Here is a 25518-nt window from a genome sequence, read left to right on the forward strand (position 1 = left end):
GATATTCAGCATTTCTGGGGGAGGGGTCATTCCACCACATTGTAGCCCAAACCGAAAACCTTTGTATTCTTGATTTTGGATGTTCTGTGCGTGGGACCACCAAACAGGTAGAGGAGCACAGCAGTCTGCCAGGGGTCTAAAAAATGATCAGGTTTTTTTTTTTTTTTTTTTTTAATATATATATATATATATATATATCAAGGAGCAGATCCATTGATGGTTTTGGAGGCCCTATCCAGAGTCTTGAATTTTATCTGGGCAGCTACAGGAAGCCAATGTAGAGCAATAAGAAGGGGAGATACGTGGGAACGTTTTGGTAGGTCAAAGAACTCGTGCATTAACCTTTCGTATCAACTGTAGAGGTTTGACAGCAGAGACCAGAAGACCAGACAGGACAGAGGCGCTGTAGTCCAGACGGGATATCACCATGGCCTGGACAAGTAGTTGCGCAGAGTCTGTTAGATGGGGTGGATCCTGCAGATTTTATGCAGTATGTATCTGCATTTCCAGGATGCAGCTTTGATGTGCTGAGAGAAAGAAACTTCAGTCAATAATCACTCCCAGACTCTTAGCTAAGGAGGCAGGCAAAATGAGTGAGTTGTCTAGTTTGATAAGGAGTTCATGACAGGAAGACAGGCCAGCTGGGAGGTAAAGGGTATCTGTTTTGGACAGGTTGAGTTGTAGGTGGTGATCAGACATCCAGGCAGAGATGCATGAGGAAATGTATGCAGCTCCAGGTGGAAAGGAGAGGAAGAGCAGGGTATCATCGGTGTAGCACTTTTAGGTAAATCCATAGCAAGTGATGACAGGGCCCAGGGAAGAGGTGTAGATTGAGAAGAGTAGGGGGCCAAGCACTGAGCCTTGCGGGACACCAGTTCAGAGGGGATGAGAGGATGATCAGGAGCCCTGCCTCACCATTTGGTAAGATTGTCTGATAGGTAGGACTCAAACAATTTCAGCGCAGTTCTTTTGATGCCAAGCTGCTCGTAGATAAAGGTGATTGCCGGATTTGCGAGCAGTAGGGGACTGCGACAGAGAGAGGTCGAAGAGACAGAAGGCCGCTAGCATGAATGTCCTTGACATGACGGTTGAAGTCACCCAGGAGAATCAATGGAGTAATGTCCCCTGGGAGAGAGCTCAAGATTTCAAAGCCATCCAGGAAGCAGCCAAGAGGGCCAGGAGGGCAAGAAAGAATGATCACAACAAGAGTGATTGGGGCAGTGAGAGAAAAAACATGCAATTCAAAGGAGGACAGGTCAGGTGGGTGAAGAGGGAGAACAGAATATTCCCTCTGCAGAGAGATGAGCAGGCCTGTGCCTCCACCTCTGCTGGAAGAATGAAAGGTATGAGAGGAGTAGTAGTTAGTGGAGCGAGCTGAAGATATAGCTGTGTTGTCTGGGGTGATCCAGATTTCAGTTAGGGCCAGGAGGTCCAGTGAGATATTGGAGGCATAGGCTGGTATGAAGTCAGCCTTTCTCACCGCAGACTGGAAGTTCCAGAGTGTCATGGAGAAGCTGAAACAGGATAAACCAGGTTGCTGTAGCAGTGGGAGCGTCTGGGTCTCTGTTAACAGTGACAATTCGGTTGCCATAGAGAACTTTGATGTTCGACATGTTGCACGCATAATCTCTTGCGGAACACGATGTTGAGAGTAGAACTTATGTAGGGGCGGAGGCCTCCCTCAGTCAACTCCTGCAGGTAGACTCCCTTGTCTTTGCACCTTGAGTTTTCACACCTTGAGGCTGCTACTACATGTCACCTGCTTTAAGTTGAACCAGGCTAACTCACATCAGTTGAGAGACAAAACCAGAACTACTCCATGACTGACATCAAAACAATCAACAAAGGGCTGGCACGATTAATTTACACACCTGAGTGATGCCTAGTCTATAGCACAGGACACAATTTAGATTTCAATGCACTCTGATAAACCACAAAATAAATAAAGAAAAATAATCAACTGCACAAATGCAAAACAGTTTACAGCTTGAACAAGTGTGGGAGGGACTCTGTCAGAGTGAAAAGACCAGCAGATCGATGTGTCATGGGGGCCAAAGACAAGTTGTGAGAGAAGGATGGTTGTGAGATGGCGGTGCAAACTGTCCTACCTAACATGTGTTTTTTTTTTTTTTTTTTTTTTTAAATTTATTAAAAAAAGTACGTGAGCTGGCTGGAAACCATCTGCAGTAGTTGAAACGGACTGAGGTCGGAGTACTCTTAACTGGTGCTTTGCTGCTAATGGAAAAAATTTGCTATAAATTTTGCCTGCCTTGATCTAAGAAGCTTCTCTGAAATAAGGGACAAGGGACTAATTGAATAAGCACTGCAACGACTGAGCACATTTCTGCTAAAATGTGTTGAAAGAGACACTACTGGGACATGGCAAACTGAGCTCATAAGCCCTGCCTACGCAATGGCCAGGACAGAAGACGTCCCCTTCGGAAACATACAAGGTAAAAACTGCAAAACCATGAGGACAGTGAGGATTTCAGAAGATGAGGACCATACAATGTGGAGTAATTGGAGTTTGTGAGCAGCGCTTCTTCCTTGTGCAAAATGTGCCATTTCTGTTTATCTCACCCAGTCAAGGTGTAATCTCTCGACAGATGCATATCACGTCATTCGACTGGCCTACAGGTTTCTCCTCACCATCTGTCACTCCAGTGGCCTGAGAGAGAAGCTTTTCCACACTCAAGTTTGTAAATGCAGTCATGGGCCACTTAACGACATTTCACTGAACACATACACGATGGTATTCCCACAAGATTATGATGGAGCTGAAAAATTCTTATCGCCCAGTGACGCCGTAGCTGTCGTAACGCAACATTTTACTCACGTGTTCGTGGTGGTGCTGCTGTAAACAAACCTACTGCGCTGCCAGTCGTATAAAAGTATAGCACAGTTATGTACAGTACATAATACTTGATAACACTTGTTACTGATTTATTTACTATACCGTACTTTTTATCCTTACTTTAGTGTACTCTTTTCTACTTATAAAAAAAAGATTTACTGTAAAACAGTATGCTGTGCTATGCCGGCAGCAGTGTCATAAATCTCATGTTTACCACTTCTCTTGACTGCATTGAGGCTATAGCGTCTAGGTTTGCATAACACCACTGATCGAGGCTATACCATCTAGGATTAAAGAACATATCCCGGTCGTGAAGCAACACGTCTGTAACAGACCAAGGAGCCCACACACCTGGGAGCACTTAGAAACATTCATAGTCATGTGAGAGAAAAGTTCTTATGCTCATGAACAAATCAGATGATAAACAAGGTGGCAGAGCCCAGTGACCTACTGAGGGGACCTACACATTATTTACTGCTCAAAAGTCTTTATCAAAATTTTCCTGAGAAAATAACTGACCAAAAACTCCACAAGTAATTTCAGGTTACTGTTTCAGAAATTAAAATGGTTTATAATGGCTTGGTTTATCATTGGTATTAATTTTTTGTCTTTTTATGCATTATTACAATAATACCCTGCTTAACACTGCCCAAAATCACTGCGCGCTCTCCCTTCTCCCTCTCTCTCAACAATATCACATACACACACCGATTATTAGCCATTTTCCCGCCCCTTTTCGTGTATGTGTGTAGGTCCAGTGGTCTCAGTGCTGTAAATGGGCACCGGGGCCCATTATTCACAGTCCAGTTGAACAACGCGCCTTGAACTCCCTGCCTCCATTCAGCTCAGCAACACTAAAGAAATCAATGACATTCTGTCCGTCTGCGCCGTCTTGCTGGTAAACGAGAGCATGCTCCACAGATTCTGCCATGTGCCCCAATGGGTGGGACCAGGTGTGTCGATGTGGTGTGCGTCTCTCACATAAGCAGGACGGGTGGCTCAGTACGGCTCCACACACACATCACTTGTTACAGTGTGTTGTGTTCTTAGTGCGTTTACTGTAAAATTTTAAAAAAGCTCAGTAAAAACTCATTCCTGTTCAACTGTATTTGCACGGTGGCACAGCAAGTAGCACTGCTGTCTCACAGCGCTTGGGTGGTGCAAGAGGACGTGGGTTTGATTCCCAGCTCAGGCTGTCTGGAGTTTGCATGTTCTCCCCATGTCTGTGTGGGTTTCCTCCCACAGTCCAAAGACATGCTGTTGAGGTTCACCCATAGTGTGTTCGTTCCACTGATGTATGGATAAGTGACCCATTGTAAGTAGTGTGTATCTAGCAGTGTAAGTCACCGCGGTGAATAAGGTATGTGGGCTGATAACACTACATAGAGTTCAGTGGAAGTCGCTTTGGAGAAAAGCATCTGATAAATAAAAGTAAGTATTTTTTACAAAAGGGGTGAAAATAATGTAATTTAATGCTGTTTTCGTTGGTGCGCCGCCTTCTAGGAATGTATCCGGAATGCTAAGCAGGGTATTACTGTATTGAGTTTGTCACATGGAATAGCCTGCTTGGTCAGTGTATGGTGCCGTGACAGTGCCACTGGTAAAGTGTTTCACTGTTCAGTGTGACTAAGGGCTGGTGTGCAGCCATCTAACTCCCAGGCTGAAAGTGAGTCCCAATGCAGCCCTGACAGAGCACTAAGGTCACATTGAGAGGATGCACAAACACATGCACTACACCCCATCCAAGGCTGTGGAGTCAGAGAGCGAGGGAAGGGGGGGACCAACAACTTCGACTCCAACTCCAGTAACCCAATAATTGCTTCCGACTCCACAGCACTGATCCCATTACCAATACGACTGAAGATACAAAGCGTATGACTCTTCAGAAAGCCAGCTCTGCAGGTAACGCCACAGCCGTCGCCTTTGACAAAGCCTTAAGTGTGCCGTGAAGCTCTGAAGAGGGACAAAACAAAAGCGTGACTGTTGCGAGCACTGAGGTAAGGCTGCTCGGCAGGTAGGCACAGTGTGTTTGGCTTCTCCACCTCTCACCTCGGCAGGCATGCTCACATCCATGTGGGTCAGCGAGGCTTGTGTACTTAGAACTTCCTGCAGTTATATAATCATTCTGAGAACTGTTACATAAGCAGGGAACAAGCCCGCCTGCCCTGGGTCTCTTTCATGAAGGAAAATCTATTTAATAAGAGAAGAAAGGGACAACAGAGAAAACAGAATTGTGCAAGACTCCAGGATTTAAACGATATGGGTTTTCATAAACCTTGCTTCAGTGCAGGGAGGATCTACTCCTGCTGCCCTATGTTTTGAGTCCACACGGGTTAAGATAAAGTCCAAAAAAGAAAAAAAAACTGCACAATGTAGGCCATATACATAAAAACTCTTCTCTGTGCCTCAGAGTAATACAAGAACCACTCTGTCTTATGGGGTGGGCGGTGTAAATAAATAACCTCGAGCACCAATAAATAGGTCACAGGAGCTCATTTAATGAAAGACTCTTTGCCATTTTGTTAAAAGGGCGTGTGGTTTACCACGCAAAAGCAGACGTGCGTGAAAACAGGGGATTAATCTAATGAGGGTGGACTGGGAGGGGGGCAATTCTAATCTAGTGGTGAATTTGTTGGAGGAATAGGGCCTAAGCCCATGAGCCACGGGCATTTATGGTAATTTCGGAAAGAGCCAGCCAGGAGCTTGATATAAGGATGACCTGCTGGTCAGCCTCAACCCTACCTTCATTGGGGAATCCGAAACAAAACCCTCTTTATCAAAGTATGAACTCACTAAAGCAGTCATTGAATTGCATATATGAATGTATTCACAGTCACCAATACATTAAGGAGGCCTGGCATGGACTGTTGGAGAATTCTTGTGTCTATGAAGTGAACGATCAAGTGCTTGTGTTTTATAGGAGACTCAACTAGAAATGAAAATACAGAATACACTTACAATAGTGCCTTTGTTATACATTGTGTGGCTGTTTTGACTGTGTTTTTTTTTTAAATTTGCAGTAAAAATTTTAAAATGGCTTTGATCAACTGGTAGTGGCAACCCCCACCCCCAGCAGACATACTCTCGGCACACTTGTCTCCAGTACCTACCATCTAAATCCTGGTTTCAGCACCAGAACAGAGATTTGCCCATATTTAGGACCTCTGACCCAAATAACAGGAGGAGTTTTGACTTGTTTATCTGGATATTAAGCAACAGTCAGCTGACCGTATCCATTACGTTTGCCTTCCCTGGAAAAATTTTAATGCGGAAAATACATGTAATGATTGACGTGAGAATCCAGAATTACTTTTCAAGAAAACTGAGTTGAAATATTTCAACTAGCAGCACCACCCCCCTAGAACTATACGAAATTTTAATTCTGCACATCCAAACCACATCAACATAGTGCCAAGCAAATATACAGCAGTAGCTTGTAGGTACTTTTTTTGTTAAAAGGCCAAAAAAATGGTGTTTTGGGGAAATTATCAGAGCCAAGACATGAATCTATCACAGATACAAGACCTCAAAATCCAGCAAAGGGAGAGAAGAAAATGCCTCCAGCAGCCAAACTGACACTGGGACAGGTGAACCATGCTCACCCCCATCCAGGTACGTACTACATGGCAACGACAAAAGTGACATCCTGCCTCTAGACAGAGCATTTCATCTTCTTCCGATGATCCGGACATTCGATGCTTTCCAACACAGAAACCCAATCCTTACTTGATCTCCAAAAGCAAAGTAGGTCAGTGAGTACAGCAGCAAAAAGCCATTTATCATAATGAATTTGCACTCCTCTGCAGCCTAATGTAATCAAGCCAGCTTGTCTTCAGATGAAGGAACACCATGAACCAATTAGAGTGTCTACACACGTACATCCTTCAAAACAGCACCTTACTAACTGGGCTTTTGTCAGCAGGCAATTGCTAGGGTTACCACAAAAGTAACTGCAACACCTTAGACATTGCCATCTTTATGAGGCTTCCAGCCCAAGCAGTACTATACCACCAGAAGTATTATAATATCATCATAGGATTATATCACCAGAAGACCTTTTTAAAATAAATTTGATTTGAAACATGCAGGCTTACAAAACAACATTATTATTAACAACAGTAATCATAATCTGGAATCCTTGTCTAAGGCAACTTACAATGTTAGCCAAGCAACTTCATTCCAGTTTACCTATTTATATGGCAGGGTAGTTTTACTGTTATCGGTTTTGTTCCAAATTAAAGAAAAAAAAAAAAAAAAAAAGTAAAGAGCTCTAACCATGTTCAGTCTAGAAGGGTTGTGAAATGAGCTAGAATGCCTCTCCTCAAAAACGGAACAGTTAGTATTGCTCAACTGGATTTGTTATGAACACTTTCTCAGCCCAGTGTGTAGGAAAGCACAAGTATGCGTGCGCTCCTTGAGAGATCCGACAACCTTACTCAAATAACCAGAATGGTTCCTGTATGGAAAATGAGGCACTAGGGAAACAACTCTGTCCTGAGCAAAATAAATATGCAATGTTCACAAGCATAATAGATTTTTTACAAGCATATGAGCAGCCTTTGTTCTCCAGGGCAAACTGGTCTTTAATATCCTGATTGCAGCCTTTCCTAGTTGTTCCTTGCAAAAGAAACCGTAACAGGACAAGGGACAGGACATATTCATAACAAGAATGGCTTCAGATGGCTTGAGAAATCATATTGTCATTGCCTGATGCCTCACTAAATAAAACTATACTTGGACCTAATGATACCTTATACAGAGCACTGTAATGATTTCACGTTATATAAACCACGGAAACCTTAAGACGACGCGAAGGGAAAGGCGATCGATGGCCGCTTTTTGGAGAAATTTATAAATTGGCACCACGTAGTTAATTTACATTTCTTTATATAGCAGATGCTTTTTTGCAAAGCGACGTACATCTAATAGAAAATACAATTTGTGCATTACCTTAGGAGAAAGAGACATAGCTACAGATATGTGATTCTTAAGAACAGTTAGTTTCCTTCACCATATGCACCAGTGTTTACCAGAATATCGACGATTCCTAATCACCTTCTTAGTATTTTTAAGAGATGCATAAACATTTATGTTACATTGCAGGAGTAGCTGTGTAAAGGATTGATCCGAGCATGATCATGAACATTCATACCTTAAATGAACTTGAGAGATTGTGGGCGAAGTGAGTCCGGAATTGAGTCTTAAGACCATTTTAAAATGGTGGACAAAGATGCGAAAATTGAAGTCACCTAGGAGAATCAACGGAGTGTTGTTCCCCTGGGAGAGAGCTCAAAAGGATGTCGAGGTCATCCAGGAAGTGGCCGGGTGGGCCGGGGGGCGGTACAGAACAACCACAACAAGAGTGATTGGGGAAGTGATAGAGACAACATGGAATTCAAAGGAGGACAGGTCAGGCGGGTCAAGAAGGAGAACAGAATATTCCCTCTGCGGAGAGATGAGCAGGTCTGTGCCTCCACCTCTGCTGGAAAGATGCGGGGTGTGAGAGGAGTAGTAGTTAGTGGAGAGAGCTGCAGGTGTGGCTGTGTTGTCTGGGGTGATACAGGTTTCAGTTAGGGCCAGGAGGTCCAGCGAGAGATGGGAGGCGTAGGCAGGTATGAATTCGGCCTTTCTCACCGCAGACTGGCAGTTCCAGAGTCCCATGGAGAAACTGAAGCAGGATGGAGGGTTTGACAGAAGATGATAAACTAGGTTACTCTAGCAGGGGAGCATCTGAGTCTCTGGTGGTGGCGTCTCACAGCTTGTCTGATGCATGATACCTCGTGGAACACAATGGTGATGGCGGACTTTATGCAGTGGTGGTGGCAGCAGCCTCCCTCAGGTAGACTCTTGTCTTTGCACCCAAGTCTTCGCACCAAGTGAATGCTGCTACAGGTCATCAGCTGCTATTTAAACCAGGCTAATTCACATCAGCTGAGTCCTAATCGAAATTTAAACAACTCCAACACACACATTTTCAGAACCGCTTGTCCCATACGGGGTCGCAGGGAACCAGAGCCAACCCGGTAACACAGGGAGTAAGGCCGGAGGGGGAGGGGACACACCCAGGATGGGACAACTCCGACAATGGCGACCAAAACAAACAGATGCCATTTTAATTGAGTTGACAGAGTCACACCCACTCCACTAAATAGGACACAGTATTTTTACCTTTAGATGCACCCTAGCAAACCGCAAATTCACATAAACATAACTGATAACAGCACCAACACACAACCGATTGCTTCCATCTAACCGAACAACTACACGACAACAATGTGCATCAGGATATTGCAGTAACAACAAATAAACTTACCGTAATCACAATGAACTGCAGCGATGATGCTCTAACATGAAATATAATGCGCAATGAGCAGGACTGATAACTTCCACACTATTTAAGGAGTGGTGGGAGGATAGTCCTAATTGAAATGGCACTCTAGTCCTGACAACCCTGCACTACATATCGACACTACAGTAAAACGGGGGGGGGGGGGGGGACACACCCATGTATTTAGCGGGCAGTGTAAATACAGACCAAGATAAAACAACAACCACAATCCACAGGGTAAGAATGTGGTGATCAGATTACTGGCGTTTTCAATACAGGGCGTGGTTGTAAGTAAAGGTGTTTTTTTGCAATCAGATTAATTTCATCTCAAGAAGAGTTTAAATCTGAAAATTCTAGTAAAGATAGACTATTCTGATAGATTACCATGTTTGGAGAAAAAAAAAAAAAAAAAGCTGAAGATGCCAATACCACAGATGAAAAGGATTAAGTGGTAAGCATTACTTCATCATAGTCTGACACCCATTTCCAAAGCTTTGCCATATTTCCTCCCCCATGAACATGAGTCTTTAAACAACCAACCAACCCTTAATTGTTATTCCCCGTTTTCTTATTGCAAGATCATTTATTTTGTAGAAAAATGCCTGTTTACTGTATCCTCTCCCACAACTAACCCCTTTACTGACACCTGTAACAGCTTCCTGTTCCTCCAGCTCACTTTCTGAACCCCCAACTGCCAGAAATGCCATACCACCACATTTACGTGTCTGAACAAGGGTGAAGCAGCAATTCTGAAAGTCAGAAACCCAGAGAGCGGGTGTTGGTGGTGGCTCCGAGCTCATACCTCCTCCTGGCGCATGGAGTCGAGGAGTGCCATGATCTCTATGAAGTGCTGACAGCGGTTTGAGTGCTCAATGCGGTATGTAGGGAAGGACCGGTTCTGCCAGCACCTCCATTCCCCCAGGGATAGCTCCCGAACCAGTCTTCCAACTTCTCTCTCCTACGAGAAAAGAAGGAGAACGAGCTGATGATTCAAACACATGTTGGCCAGTGAGCAAAATACAGGTTAAAGGCAACTAGATAAAATCAATATTTAAGGACACATGAGAAACCTACAATAACCATCTCAGTATAATGCATTTCAAGTGATAAACTGTAACCCATGACACTGAGTGGTGTGTAGTAAATAGAGTAGAATATTTTAGTTATTCACTAACTTTCTTGTAGGGTATCTGTCATCAGATTGTCTTTCTTAGACAAAAGGTCACTGTAAAAAGCACGCACGCATGCTTAAAATCCCATTTCAATTCAAAAACTTCAAATACTAACTCCAAACCCTACACAAAAAGTGTAAAAAAGTATTCATTCTATTTAAGCCCACCCCACCAAAGACACTCCTTCTGACATGGCTACTTTGCTTCATTCTTGTGATTGCTGCAGGACTTCCACTGAAGACATTGAGTGCAAATCGGATGACCTAGACCTTGTGTGAAACAATGACTGGGAGAAGCACACCCTCAGGGTGGGAGAAGGTTTACTTTGGGGGGGGCATCGCTTTTGAATGACAGGAAGTCGGAGTGACCAAGGGTGGGCTGTGGCTCTTCCTCATCCAGACGCATAGTTGAAGCCCAGAGGGAGAATTCCGAGGGGGTGAGAAACCCATCCTCTCTCACACTGCCCAGTCTACCACCTGCAGAGCAAACCGCCATGAGGAAACAGGCCAGTCTGACACCACGCGTGATCGTCAAACAGGAGATACAAGGGGTAAACACGTAAATGCACACACACCACACGATATTAACTATAAACAGGCAAATGGATCACCTGTGATCTGCTGTTTTTACTGCTCTTTACTGCTATTTTTTTTTTTTTAAAAAGTAGTTCTAGGTTTCCCAGACACAGGACAGTTATCTTTAATGATGACCAAGTTCACTTTACTGTCAAGAGTGAAAAGGAATTGCCAGCTATGCTGCAGTTAAGGTGGTACTAAAGAAAGATCTAGGTCTAACAATCACTCACTACCTTGTTAGTGCTGTCACTGGAGTGCTATGAACATCTCTAATGTGCACAAATACTTATTGTCAATGTACTGTAAGGATTTACTGTGTTTGAAGTGAACAGCTCTTTGGCTCGCAGTCTTACTGAAGTGTCTCTTTGCCTAAAGGAGATACATTTGCCACATGTGCTATTGATCTCTGACAGAAACACGGTAAAGAATAGAGACGCAGCGAAGAGAAACATTAGTAACTTAGGGAGTAGTCAGTCACCTAGAGCTCCGCAGTGCAGCAGAGGCTCATGGGTCGCAGCGCCTGCCCTCCAACCCCGGGACGACCGTCGCCGCATGTCCTGGGGCTCAAACTGCCCGCAGGTGATGAACATCTTGTGCAGAGTGGGACGTGCCCAGTCGGGTAGCATGCGTGGGCTGTTGGGGTACATGTGGAAGGTGTGCTGCTTCCCCATGATGGATTTGTACACACTGCGCTTGTTGCTCTGGCTCTGGTTATAGGTCTGAAAAAAATATGTCAAACACCTGCAGCTCTAAAGACCTTGTGGGTTCTTTATGAAAACATCGACATGTAGTGAAACTTCACATTCGACTACGACATAACATTCAGACATAAGGCAGTGCACTTTTTAGAAAAGTCACCAAAACAGTGAAACCTCATTATTTGGCATTTTTCAAGTCCTTGGTTACAGAAGTGCCAGAATAACCATGAACCCCGCAGTGCAAAACGGCACCTTTCCAGGTTATAAAAGCCCACTGACACTTACCCTCTCCTCACGCCCCTCCGCCAGGATGACCACGATCCTGCCTTGGCGCCGTCGACCGGTGCGGCCCATGCGCTGGACCAGCCGGATCGGGCTCTTCTGTGCATCAAAGCACACAATGAGGTCCACCTCCCCAATGTCCAGGCCTTCTTCGCCAACGCAGGTGGACACGAGTGTGTTGAATCCGCCATCACGAAACCGCCGCACAACCTTGGGGAGAGCACGAGTCACGCACACGTTACCAAAAACACACACACAATTCACTCCACAAGCACCTACGCAGAAATTTACACAGAATGGAAATGCATAAACAAATGTATAGACACGTGTCCCCAACACAACCTACACATTCAAACACCTCCCTGGAAGGCATAAATTATGCACGGAACACTACAGCATACCCACACAGACCCATACACAAACAAATGCACATATATATACACAGATCCCCCAGGCAGGTCCACAGAGTTGAACAAGGAATACAAATGTATACACAAAATGCGCAAAAAAAAAAAAAAAAAAAAAAATGCTATTCAGCTCAATGTACCATGTATCAACCAGTCATAAGCAAAAATATTCTTTTCACATCGCACTTAGGTGTACTTCTTAAAAAAAACTGAAATACTTCAGTTATGAAGTTCAGAGATCCTGTAGAGCACTTCATTCCTATAACATGATATAACAGCACAAAACTCCCTTTGCCATATTGTCAGAGGGCAGAGTAACTGCGGCGCAGTGCCTAAATTGCATGAGCTATACATTTTGTATCTACTCTGCATCAGGGCCAAACACACCATGGAGCGCAATAAAAAACCCTGGAGCAAAAGCAAGTCAAAAGACCTTCTTAGGGTCATTTCTGAGCCACTAAACAGTGAGAAGGAGCCCTACCTTATGTTGGACCAACAATGATATGGGGTCAGTTACAGTTATCCAGGTTCTAATTCATCCAGAATACAGACAGCAGCTGGCACCTTACCCAGAGTGCAAAACACAGGCACTGGTTGATTTACATTGCTAGAGTGATCATTATGCAGATGCATAAGTGCAGATTTTCTAAAGGGGAAGGGGGGGGAACACAGTCCAACCATCAGTGGAAGACAGACAAAATGATCTGGAAGTGAACGCATCTGAAAACACAGAACATCTGCAAGGAAGGACATGATTGAAAGCTGCTCTGACAGATGTGGGGCGGTTTACCGAGGGTCTCAAAAGTAACAGCAACACAACAGTTCTCCGCTGGCTGCAAACACAAACCCGTCTCACTTCAGGATATTGCAATCTCAGCTCAGCAGGATGGATGAGTAGGTGTGGAGACAAACACATATCAGGCAGTGCCAGGCTTCCTCTTCCCCCTGCACTGCAGCCCTGATGGCTGTCATTATGTCTGCACCAGCTGCTTGTCCTATCTCAGACCAATCTCTGGCGCGTCTCCTCTGCTCATATGATGCCCCTCGCCTGAAATGCCCTGGACTGTAATTCCAGAGTGCAGGCAGAGGATTAAGAGTACAGACCTGCTGAAGGCAATGGAAAAATGGAAAGGAGGACAAACGAACCAAACATGGCATCTGAGCTAGGTACACCCGATTCAACGCCAGTGGGGTCTTGGGGAGTAACCGCCTATAATAATTTGCCTAACTGAACTAGCAAGTTACCCGATCAGCCTGTATTCTTGCTGAAAAAGGGCTCGGGGACTAAGACTGATTATGTATATTGAGACGCCAAGGCCACCGCAGCGTAGGCCATATGCTGACAAGGATGCGTTTCGTGATTTTTGTCCGTACCTCCAGCTGCTCCTTCTGGGTGAAGCCACGCACCCCCTTGCCAGCAGAGGCCTGTCCCATGAAGGTCATGACGCGGATAAGGGGAGCGTGGCGATTCAGCATTGCAGCAATCTCCTGCACGCTCTCACGGAATGAGGAGAAGATCATAACGCGTGTTCTTGTGTCAGCAGGACCAGGAATTGCTTTTGAAACAATGAAAGGAGGCAACAGCAAGTCACTGGCTGCAGGGAGAAGAAGAAGGAGAAGAAAAAAAAAAAAAAAAAAAAAACAAATCTGATGATTCACAAGTGTTTTCCAAGATCCATAAATGATAGACACAAGTGACTGAGGCCTGGAGATCGTCACCACAGGTTGCAGTCACAAAGTAGGAGCCAATGATCTCTCACAGGCATCATTTCATAGAATTCCTCTCTTAAATTAGGATAATATGTCTGACGTCCAACTAGCAAAACCACTGCATCATACCAGTAGCGAATGAAGAACTTAAGCACCTCTCAAGCAGCCTGAATTACTGCATTTGCAAGAGGGAAAAGGAAAAGCCTAATTTCAAGCAAGTATGACAATCAACCTGTTTGCAACTACCTGGGCTCCGTGACCACGTTTGAAAATGCTGTAGCACCACTTCCTCCAGCTTTTGCAGTTTGGGGTGGCCATAGACAAAGGGGACATCCGCTCCTGAGAACAGCAGCACAAACGCAAGACTGAATTAGGTAAACTTAAACCATGAGCATTTAGAAAGGACACCCTTACTGATAGTTTGTGAGAAACCCAATTACCTGCACTGGGTTTGGAGAACAAGGCCTCCAATTCGTGGTAGAGATCCATGAAAGGCTTTGTTCGCTGGAGCTCGTTTCTGGCTCGGGCCATTTCTGGACGTACGTGTTCATGCACAAAAACCAAAGACATGCAGATTAGGAAGTCAACCACATAGACGTCGAAAAAGAAACCGAAAATCCATCAAATAAGGACGGGGACAATGCAGTGGTGACAAGGCTCCACTTCAAAATTATAGCAAGAGCCTTTCTCGTGGACACTTGAAAAGGCATTTAAACTAAACTTCTTCAGCAAAACATTGAGCTGCACCAGCCAAAATTTTAAATGAAGCAAGCAGCTGTGACTTAAAAGTGCTGATCAGGAATCTTTAAGAAGAATGAGAACAATAATACATTATTGGATTAGTAGGGCTTGAGGTTGGGAGAGGTTACATTGAAGTTGGGAGGGTTACAGCTCTAGGGTGGATTTCAGCACTGTCGCTAGATGAATATATAGTTACTTGCAAAAGTATTCAGATCCGTTGAACATTCGTAAATGTGGCTGAATTATCCATTAGAAGAAACACCAATGTATAACTGCAGGCTGTATTATTATTACTACACGACAGGCAGAGAAACAGAAGGTATTAAAAAATGATACGAACAGACAAAAGAGCATTTAAGGAATTCAGAGGTAAAACGACAAACAAGCACAAAGTAGGAAAGGTATCCAAAACTCAAAATATTTAGATGGCCCATTAAGTGCTGCTGGCTTAATACTCAAGAAGTTAAAAACCGCATCACAGCACCTATGTGCATCAGTGTTCATCAAGACCTCTGTTTATATAAACCATTAACATTCACGAATGCGACGTAGTACAATAGGGCTTTGTCAGTTTTTTCCGTTTCACACATTATTCATGTTAAAATAAAACAAATATAGAATAAAAATACAGTACTGCATTATATTCTCATGTAGCGCTACTTTCATTTCCAAATCTATTGCGTTCTGTACTTTCCAGCATCACCAGGACACTCCTCTTCACTTGCTAGCCATTTTAAAAAAAAGCAACCTAAAGTGATTCACAAATTAAAAAAGTTTTGTTTTAAAAAAATTAAATCAATTTAAAAAACACAGGATGGCTGATAGACACAAAAACACTGACTGAAACCAAAACAATAACAGATACGGTGCCTTGTGGCAGTGTGTCCAGCTGATCGTACAGTGGGACGGAGCAGGTCGAGACATTACAATTCAACATCAGGACTTCAGTATTATAAGCAGGTTGATGGGACATAAATTCAGATGGTCATAAGTCCTACGTACTGTTGCTTGACAACTACCTGTATAAAAATACACAATGGAATATGGATGATGTACAGCTATTAACTGTGATGCAACATTTGTACACTTTCACAAGGTTTTTATATTTTTGCAAAGTACTGTACGTACAAAGACTAAAGTCCATGCATTTTGCATTTTACTTCAACAGTAGTTAGAGTGCAACATGTGAAATCTAGATTAAGTTTATATTTATTCATTAATTTATTATTATTTGGCATCACGGTGGCAGAGTGAGTAGCGCTGCTGTCTCACAGCACCTGGGTGGTGCAAGAGGACATGGGTTTGATCCCCTCTCAGTCTGTGTGGAGTCTGCATGTTCTCCCCATGTTTGGGTGGGTTTCATGTGGGTGCTCTGGTTTCCTCCCACAGTCCAAAGACATGCTGTTCAGGTTCACCGATAGTGTGAAAGTGACAGAGTGTGTGTGTTCCACTGATTCACTGACCGCGGTGAATAAGGTGTGTGGGCTGATAACACTACATAGTAGCCATTGGAAGTCGCTTTGGAGAAAAGCATCTGTTGAATAAATAAAAGTAAATTTAGCAGCATCGTCTCCTTAACCGATTGAGAGATAAAGATACAGACACACAACTCTTTAAATAGTTTGTGTAACATTGCCAGTTAAACCAACACACATTACATGAATAGCTGCTCACAGAATTGATTCAGGTTTACATCATGGTCATCAGAGTGGAAACAAAACTCAGCTGTTTGCAGTTGGGACAGCAGCACAACCCCTATAAGACTCATCTCTGGATAAAGCCATGGCCCCCAGACAAAAGGAGGGGAGGAGGAGAAACACTGAATAGAGACACTGTGGCAGCCGCTACACTGGAAAGTGGCCTCTCCTAAACCTCCACTGGAATGCAGGAACAGAAGTGGCATTAGCTTGCATGTCCGCAGGCGCCTGTGACACTGAGAATCGTACTCCCTGTTCTTGAGGGAAAAGCCATAAAAGGACAGCAATACAGCAAATACTAAGCCCTCTTTTCATTCAAGTATCCATATTCACATACTTGAAATCTCTACATGCTCAAGATGTAAAGCAATCTTTGTAGGGTTCACACGCATCTTCTCGAAAAAAAAATCCCACTTTATAAACATGAGCAAGCGCAAAGCTGCCATGTCCTTCTTCAATAATCTCAATCCCTATGGTGGGTAGAGGAAGTGTGGTCACAGACAGAGCTGGCATACCCTTGGTGCCATCCATGATGCTCTGGGTGAAGAGAAACAGTGAGCGCAGGCCCATCTGGAGCAGAAGCTCATAGCCATGGCACAGGCTGATACACAGGGCAAAGTCTCCCTCCAGGACCCCCTGATGAGCTCCCTGCGAAACAAAAGCACTAGTCAGCTCTTAAACACTGCACCAGAACTTCATCCTAGTTATGGATCAGCAGCCAACCATGTTCAATTACAAAAAGATGTTAAACGACCAGTTAAGAAGCAAACATGCTTGCAGTGAGATTTCAGTGTAAATACTGTGTGGTATACATGGAACTGATGTGCATCCCTTATATATGTCTGTAGATATATGTGTGTGAGAGAGAGAGAGAAGTACCACAATGTGAGGATGTGGGTTGCTGCGAAACTGTTCTCGGGCCAAGATCAGCTGGTATTTGGTGAGGAAGCGCAAATCCCGTTTGGGCAGGACACCCATCTGAGTCAGGCGGCCCATGAACTTCTCAAGGACCTGCAGCAAAACAAGGGGTGAGAGGCAGAAAAGAATAGAAATGAACTGTGAGCAATTTTAACAAGGAACTGAAATGGTTTCGACAGATTCAAAAGATCGGCGGCCACATGCTGCTCATATTAACTGTGCTGTCATTTTAGGCCGTCAGTATAAGAACTGGGTTTTACACTGGTCACCTCCACCTGTTACAGCTCTTAGGGAGAAAGAGTACAATTTTAGCTGACAGTGGCTGCTGTACCTTCAAAATAAATCAATTTGGGAAGTGATTCGTGTATAGCCTCCAGCTGTTTTTTATTATTAGTTTTATGAATAGCACAGGGTCACGACAACACAAACAGAAAAAGCACAGAGAAATTACACATATGGACATACACAAAACTATGGCAGAAGATCAAAATGTTTGAACATTTTACAGGAGTGATGTCGTCCCAAAAAGGCATGTAAACATGCCACACGTCCTTTGAATGGTCATGTAGACTGAATGTTAATTTTTCCAACTGGTGTTCTGCAGAGCTCTATACTGGGTCTCCTACCTCTTCCCTTAGTTCTGTCATTGCATCTCATGGATTCCCTCATCACTGCTATACCAACAATACCCAGCTCTTCTCCTTTCCCTCTGTAACTGCAGGCATATCCTTACGTATTGCTGACCCCCTCTTGGACATATCTGCTCAGATGTCTGATCATCATCTACAAATCTACCTCTCCAAAACCAAGATTCTTCACCTCTCAGTTGGTCCGTCCATCCTGTTGAAGGAGTTGTCCAGGGTTGACAGATAGCTGATGAAGTAGGTGAAATGAGAACTAAGATCCTGAGAGTAATGAGCAACTCAAGTATGTTCTTCCCCGAACAAAATAAAGCCATTACCTGGCCCTGCAGATACACCTTGCATAACATCCACAGGATCTGCCTTTAATTCACAAAAATTGTACACAATTCCTGGACCAGGCCATGGCGATATCCCACCTGGGCTACTGCAGCTCTCTTGTTTGATTAGGTTTCTTCCAAACCTCTCCAGTTGTGTTTGACCTAACAAAGCCTTCCTGTGTTTCCCATCCTCATCCATCTTTCATTTCATTCCTGTAGCTGCCTACATAAATTCTACGAGTCTGGTTATGCAGAACGAAACTACCTACAAGACCTCATCGGATGCTACACCCCAACCAGAATGCTACGCTCATTCTGGCTCCAGTGTCAAGGAATGACCTTCCACTTTCACTCAGAACAGAAGAATCTCTCTCAACATTTAAGAATCTCAAAACACATCTCTTTCAGACTCGTCTCCAGATCTCCTATTGTGTACAGAAATTTATATTGTCATTTGTTGCAATCACCTTTATATTTCATACCAAAGGTGTATGGTGCTATATGTGTAGTACTACTGTTGACATTATCAGTTTTAAAATTTTATTCCATCAGTTCTATAAGTACCCACTCGTGTGATATATACTGGTTTAAATGGTGACATCACACTCTCTCCATCTGTTGGTGAAATGCACTTTCTTTTGCAGAGTTATATGTTGCTTGGGGGGGTCTACTAAATGAATAAATGTAAATGGAAGAAAATTAAATACTGTGTTAATCCACATATTTACAACAGGATCTTCAAGTGTAGACCAGAGCATCAAAATACATCTCTTAGCCAAGTATGTAATTGCATAACTTCACCCAAAAACACTTTCAGTTGTGGTTTAACAGCAGAATGGAGGGGGACCAATAACATTTTTGCTAAATGTTTTTCTAATGTTCCATTTGTGTTTAAAGAAAGTAAAAATTAAGGGGGAAAAAGTCCTTTTAGTTGAATTTGCATGCATCTTTGGTGTACTGCTATAGTCATAACCACATGTAGGGGTGGATGAAACACTGTACCACAGCTCCTTAACTGTGTGCCCTCACTTGTGTGATACTAAATACATTTTTAAACCAATGAAATTTCTACCAATTTTTTGAAAAATTAAGGTGGAAATTCACACAGCACTCTGTCCCACACAAGGTAATTCCAGGAGGGAATGAACAGGTGAGAAGGCAAAGGTAAGCACTACATCCCATCACTTACCTGACATCCATATAGTTTTGTGTTACCGATATCTTGGCTATCCCCAATAAAGTATGCAAAACTGGACTGCACCCATAATTCATTTATTAGGCAACGCTCCCCTTCGACGTGTCTTACACTCGATTCTCGTGCAGCATCACATAACACGTAGTGGTTAGCGGTGCTGTCTTTCCACTCAGAAGTCACAGGTTCGAATCCCTCTTCCTGCCACTTTGCAGGACTCTTAAGTTACTTATCCCAAACTACTGCAGTAAAAGTTACCCAGCTATATACACAGGTAACTAGTTGTAGATAGCACACCAAGTTGCTTTAGAGAAAGCTGTAAGTTAAATTAATAAATACAAGTACACAAACTGATTCCACTGGCATCTTATTAAGCTTTAGGTGACAAGTGTACAACTGCAACTGCGAAGACCAGTGATCTTGAGCCAAAGTGCTGAGGTTAGAAGTCGTTTCAACAGGTCTGTGAAAGTATACCAGTCCACTTGGCTTCTCGGGCATCTCTGTTGCACAGTGCAAAGGTTGAGTGTTAACCTTCTTTGTGTGCATCTTGCTTATCCAAAGACATTGCCCTCTATATGTATTCACACCGGGGAAGATACAAATTTTAACTGACACACATATTTCCAAACTACACATGCTCCTCTACTTACGATGGTTTGACTTACAATTTTTCGGAGTTACGACGGTATGATAGCGATACGTATTCGGTAGAATCCATACTTTGAATTTTGAATTTCGATCTGTTCTTGTGCTTGCAATACGTGGTATGATACTCTCTCCTGATGTTGGGTGATGGCAGCGAGCCGCAGGATCCACTCAACCACACTCACAGTCTCTGTAGCAATTGCGCCAATGAGTGTAAACAACCAATACTGTGTTGAAAGTGTTTTATTTTACATTTTAGCATCCCATCATGTCTACTAAATGCCCATGTGTCTCTCCTGCTTAAATTTGTTCAGCTGTAGGCTACGGTAAGTGTTCTGAGCACGTTTAAGGTAGGCTGGGCTATGATGTTCGGTAGGCACGGTACTGTATTCTTTCTCGACTTACGATTTTTCCACTAACAGTGGGTTTATAAGAACGTAACGCCATCATTTGTTGAGGAGCATCTGTATTTCAAGACCTTAATGGTATAAAGGGATCCCAGAAAAAGCAGGAGAGATTCAACACGCCCATGTTCTAACTCTGGGATGACGGAAAAATCCAAGCCTTTACAATGACTAAGGGAAAGCATTAGTGCCGTCAGTGAGAGGACGGGAATGTCGGGGTGGAGAGAGCACCAGCTGACCGTTGCGGAGGAGTGGGCCGGGTTTTCAACGAGTGCTAGGGAAGCTGCTATTTTTGCCAGGGCTTTCAGTGATCCGCCCGCCTAATCTAGAGACTGGGAGTCAGAGGGACACGGCAGAGCAAGCCTAGGAATAGGCGCTCCTGCAAGCCCTTATGTAAGAAGATTAGGTTGAGAAATTAAATGGAGGATCCCTGTTGCCAGCTGACTGCTCCACGCTGCTCTTTAACATGTTTAAAAGAGTGGGCCCTGCAGATGGCGTGTACTACGGTAACATCCTCACTTAGCTGCTGATGCATGACATTTCAAAGATCTAGAACTCAGTTACGTTTTCCAGCAGCAGGTACCATAGCGGTTAGAGCTGCTCCCTTCGGATTTTGGGGTTGTAACTTGAATCCCACCTCCTGCTATAGTACCCCTGAGTAGAGCACTTGCCCTAAAGTTCTCCAGTAAAATTACCCCGTTGTATAGAACGTGTAAATGATAGCAGACAGCTTAAAATTAAGTTTGTTCGGGGCAAGTGTCAAGAAAAGGAATAAATGTGAATGTCCACCATCAAGAGTTTTCTTCTGACGCTTACACTAAATCCTACCTGGTAGCACATACTTAATGATAACCGTACCACCATTTCTCACCGCTGCTGTTCCGTTTCCATCCTTTAGCAAGGACTCATAAGCTCCAAGCGTCTTTAGGTGATGTGCAAGAAACACTTGGTCAACCTGGAGTACAGGAAACTGGACTACACACTGGGGCTAAATGGGTGGGCTGTCAGCTATGATGTACTTACCATAAAATACCAGTGCTAATCCTTGGCTGGAAGCTAAAACTCGGCACTTCCTTCGCACGGTGCCCTTGCTCAGGAAGGCCCCAGCCCTGTCAGTCAGCTAATCCTAGTTTGGTTCTAATGAAAGGAAACGTGTCAGGATTTGCACGCTGTGCTTGGGCACATGCCGAAACACACATCTGTTACTCTATCTGCTGACTTGGTTGTTGTGCTCGTTCTGAACTGCTGTGGAAGAGAACTACGCAAAAAGGATGTACAGACACCCCTCTACTTACGTAAATTTGACTCACATAAACCCGGATTTCTGTAAAAAAAAAAAAAAAAAAAAAAAGAAAAATTCCCAGCATACACATTATTTACGGATAGCACTTACTCAAAACATCCGAAATACGTTAAGCGCAAGTCGGCATAACCAGACAAGGCACGAAGCTGCATCTCCCCAGTTCCCGCGTGTTTTGAGCCTTGAATGGATCTCCTCTCGTGAGCCTAGTGCTTTTTTTCCCCCCATATTTTTACCCATTTCGTTATTCACAATGCCTGGTGGTAAACATGCACTTGAAGGAAAACAAGAACCATCTCGCAAGCGTACAGCAATCGATTTAGAGAGTAAACTGAAAATAATTAGAAGTATGATGGTGGACAAAGATTATCGTCTATAGCACGGGGAGCAGGTTTAGCCGTATCAACTTCGAATACGATAGTGAAGGATGCTGCACGCATACAGGAGCACGTGAAAGGAACAGCTAGCATGAAAACAACAATAACGAAGAAACGTCACGGTGCAATAACTGAGATGGAAAAATTATTCATGTTATTATATTAAATGGTGGGGGAGGAGGGGGAATCTGACATACGGAAATTTTGACCCCTTACATAAAGGGTAAAATCGAGGTGTCATTTTTTTTTTAAAAACAGATTGCAATGCTATTGTAAAGTACATGTCAATGACTTGTAGCACCCATGCATGAAGCCGCAAATATGCATACATAAACACACATATGTGAGTCTGTCTGTGCCCATGCACACAGCAAGGAAGCGGCACGATCAGGACATGAAGCAGATGCTTGGAGTGGGCAAAGCGAGAGCAACCAGGCAGATGGTTGCTCAGATTTGTTGGCAAACCAGAAACCACTAAACTAAGATGCTTCATGCACGAGATCTCTGGTCTGAATGGGTCCAATCTCCTTGTCATCTTTTGATATGAGCAGTGGGCCATTTATACTCGCTATATAGAGCCACAGGCCACTGTATCTGTGGTCACCTTCTGCCACAATGACGTCACCGTGTGCTGTCGTCAACTGTCCCAAATAGAAGCCCAATAAAAAACGGAGAATGAAAGCCAAACCTGGAGAGCTTAATCGACTCGGTACCGTGTGGACGTGCTTCACATTTGAGCTGTGAGCAAAATGGAAATGTTGCCATGTCACAGTGGAACACAATGTGCTGTAAACTCTTGAGCTCTGCCGAAGGGCGGGGGGGAGCTAGAGCCAACACCTGTCTGGATTGCAGGACGACTCACCAGATGCGCTCTGGATATTCACACTGCAACGAGTGGACTAAATAAGAGAGCAAAGGATGCAAGCTGGGAACAGAGTAAACCCCTTTCTAAGCCACCAAGGGTGCTTTTCTCTATTGTTAACATGAAGACAATGCTTTCGAGTCTACTACGGGTCAGCTGAGAACTAATAATATTCTTTCTGCAGCACATGATATAACTGAACTGGAAAATTTGGCCAATAAATCCATATTCCACTGATTTATGAAAGACAAGGTGTTTTGGTTTATTTTACCTCCCCTCCTTGGTTGGCTTTTACTTTTAGGGCCGTGCAGTCCAAGCAAAGGAGAAGGTGGTGGTGAACGTTCGACCCCAGCTCCGCTCTCAGTCACGTGCTCTCATACCACCCCTACCACACCCAGCCACCACACGCAAGACAGCAGATGGTCATCTCGGAGACAGCCGTTCGGGACGTGTGAACATCAACGCCATCTAAGCGCAAGCAGGAAAACACTCCTGATCCCACCTTGCTTATCTAGTGGGCACCTACAGCGAAGGACTGACTCAAGTCTTCAGATGAATGTGATGATAACCAAACCAAAAGTGGATTTAAACAGATCAGACTATAAACCCCTAGAAACCCATGCACACATACAGCACACACACATACACGGGGTAAAATGAACGAAAGCATGAGCATATTTTCCGCATCAAGTGTTCAGAGCAGAACTGTCAGCCTCCGGAGACAGAAACCACAAGACAACACAAGAGAAAGTGGATGTGTCATTATGGACTGACACCATAACGGAACCCTTGGGGAAAGTGTCTCTACGTCTTCACTGAAAACGCTGATTTTGGTTCTTAGCTTATGATTCACACTTTAGCAGTTTCAGGCCTTTTCACGCAACTGCCCAGAAGAGCAGAAGAGATGCACGATGTGCATGAGCCTTACAAGAAAAAGCAAACAACTGCCAGCAGCAACAACACGCGGCTCCCTCACATCCAAGACAGGGGGGAAGTTCATATTTACACAAATCCTTTCCTCAGTACCATCCCCACGTGTAAAAGGTCTTCCTTCCAGAGTTTTCTATTCACTCCCAAAGAATCAAGTACAGACATGCGACGCTTAATGACGGGGATACGTTCCGAGAAATGCATCGTTAGGCGATTTCATTGTTGTGCCAACATCAAGTTTCGTTCGCACATCTCAAATCTTTTGCAGTTGTTTTTATTCCAGAAACCTTCTTTGACACATGACTATCAAGAGGAATTTCATTCCCTACCATCCTTTGTATAGCATTGAGCATGTGTGCAACTCTGCTCCACCACCTATGTGCATACACTTTTAAAAAGTATAGTGATTGTCCATAATTTATATTACATTGCTTTTTAGTGTACACAAAAGTTTATACAGCTTCCAGTGTAGCAGTCAGAGCTGCTGCCGCTGGATCCAAAGGTTGCCAGTTAAACTCTCACCTACTACCGAAGTACCCTTGAACAAGTTACTTAAACATAAGTGCTCCAGTAAAATTGCCCAGCTGTACTAATAGATAAATAATGGTAACTAGCTTAACGTTGTAAGTCACTTTGGAGAGAAGTGTTGGCTAAATTAATAAACGGAAATGCAGAATTGGAGTACGACGTCGCAAAAATTAGACATGAAAAAAGGCGTCCCTGGGCTCCCCGAACAGGCCTTTCACTAGAAATGTGGATGTTACGTGGGCCATTTCTACTGCTGTACCAAACTTGATGCGCCCAACACGGTTGTTGGGGTTTGTGGTGAGGACGCTTTTGGTGTAAATCATGGTCTAAACATTCTGGTGTCGCAATGTGCAATTCTACCTACGGGCCAAAGTGTTTTGTGTGGCCCAACACCACCAATCTGGATTTTTTTGATAAAAATGTTCAATGAAAGACCGGTTCACCACCGGTCTGTGAAGACAGATGGCAAGTTAGCTAGACATCCTACCAATCCCAGCAGTCAACTCTGCATCAAACTGCCATCTCAGAGACGGTACGAGTCCATCGCTACTAGGACTCAACATCATCTCCAGAGCTTTGTTCCTGAAGGAAAGTGTCTCCTCAATAAAATCAACTGGGTGCACTCTCCAAACTACTTCTGGTCATGCCCTAAATCTGGTCTATATTGGCGATCCATCTCCTAACTGCACTCCTACTTACACACTGCAGTCATAATCTCCACACTGTTGTCAATTGCACTAGGGTCTATTATGTACACTACTGCTTGTGTGTGCAATCTGATTGTTACTACTTCTACATGGTAAGTTTAGTACATTGTGACTGTCTTGTCCCTCACTGTGTTTCACATTTGGTGTCAAACCACAGCCAATCCCAGTATGCTGTTCATCACCCAAGAGTTCATGAGTTCATTGAACATCTAGTGACAATCTCCAAATCA

At 43.8% G+C, this 25518-nt stretch overlaps 1 protein-coding gene across 2 annotated transcripts in view; it reads right to left on the reverse strand.

Annotated features, from left to right (window-relative positions):
• fancm (FA complementation group M) overlaps positions 1 to 25518 on the reverse strand; it is a 63357-nt gene that overhangs the window by 14487 nt on the left and 23352 nt on the right. The window contains exons 5-13 of one of the 2 annotated variants that reach the window (XM_018764120.2): positions 17344 to 17475; positions 16980 to 17112; positions 14467 to 14559; positions 14273 to 14365; positions 13691 to 13872; positions 11913 to 12119; positions 11408 to 11648; positions 10679 to 10830; positions 9985 to 10140 (exon numbers count right to left, since the gene is read on the reverse strand). In XM_018764120.2, the coding sequence (XP_018619636.2) occupies positions 9985 to 10140; positions 10679 to 10830; positions 11408 to 11648; positions 11913 to 12119; positions 13691 to 13872; positions 14273 to 14365; positions 14467 to 14559; positions 16980 to 17112; positions 17344 to 17475 (1389 nt within the window). Of the gene's footprint in view, positions 1 to 9984; positions 10141 to 10678; positions 10831 to 11407; positions 11649 to 11912; positions 12120 to 13690; positions 13912 to 14272; positions 14366 to 14466; positions 14560 to 16979; positions 17113 to 17343; positions 17476 to 25518 lie in introns of both variants that reach the window. The other variant, XM_029258291.1, reaches the window with a different exon arrangement.

This window comes from Scleropages formosus, chromosome 15 (genome assembly GCF_900964775.1).
Source record: "Scleropages formosus chromosome 15, fSclFor1.1, whole genome shotgun sequence".
Taxonomy (NCBI): domain Eukaryota; kingdom Metazoa; phylum Chordata; class Actinopteri; order Osteoglossiformes; family Osteoglossidae; genus Scleropages; species Scleropages formosus.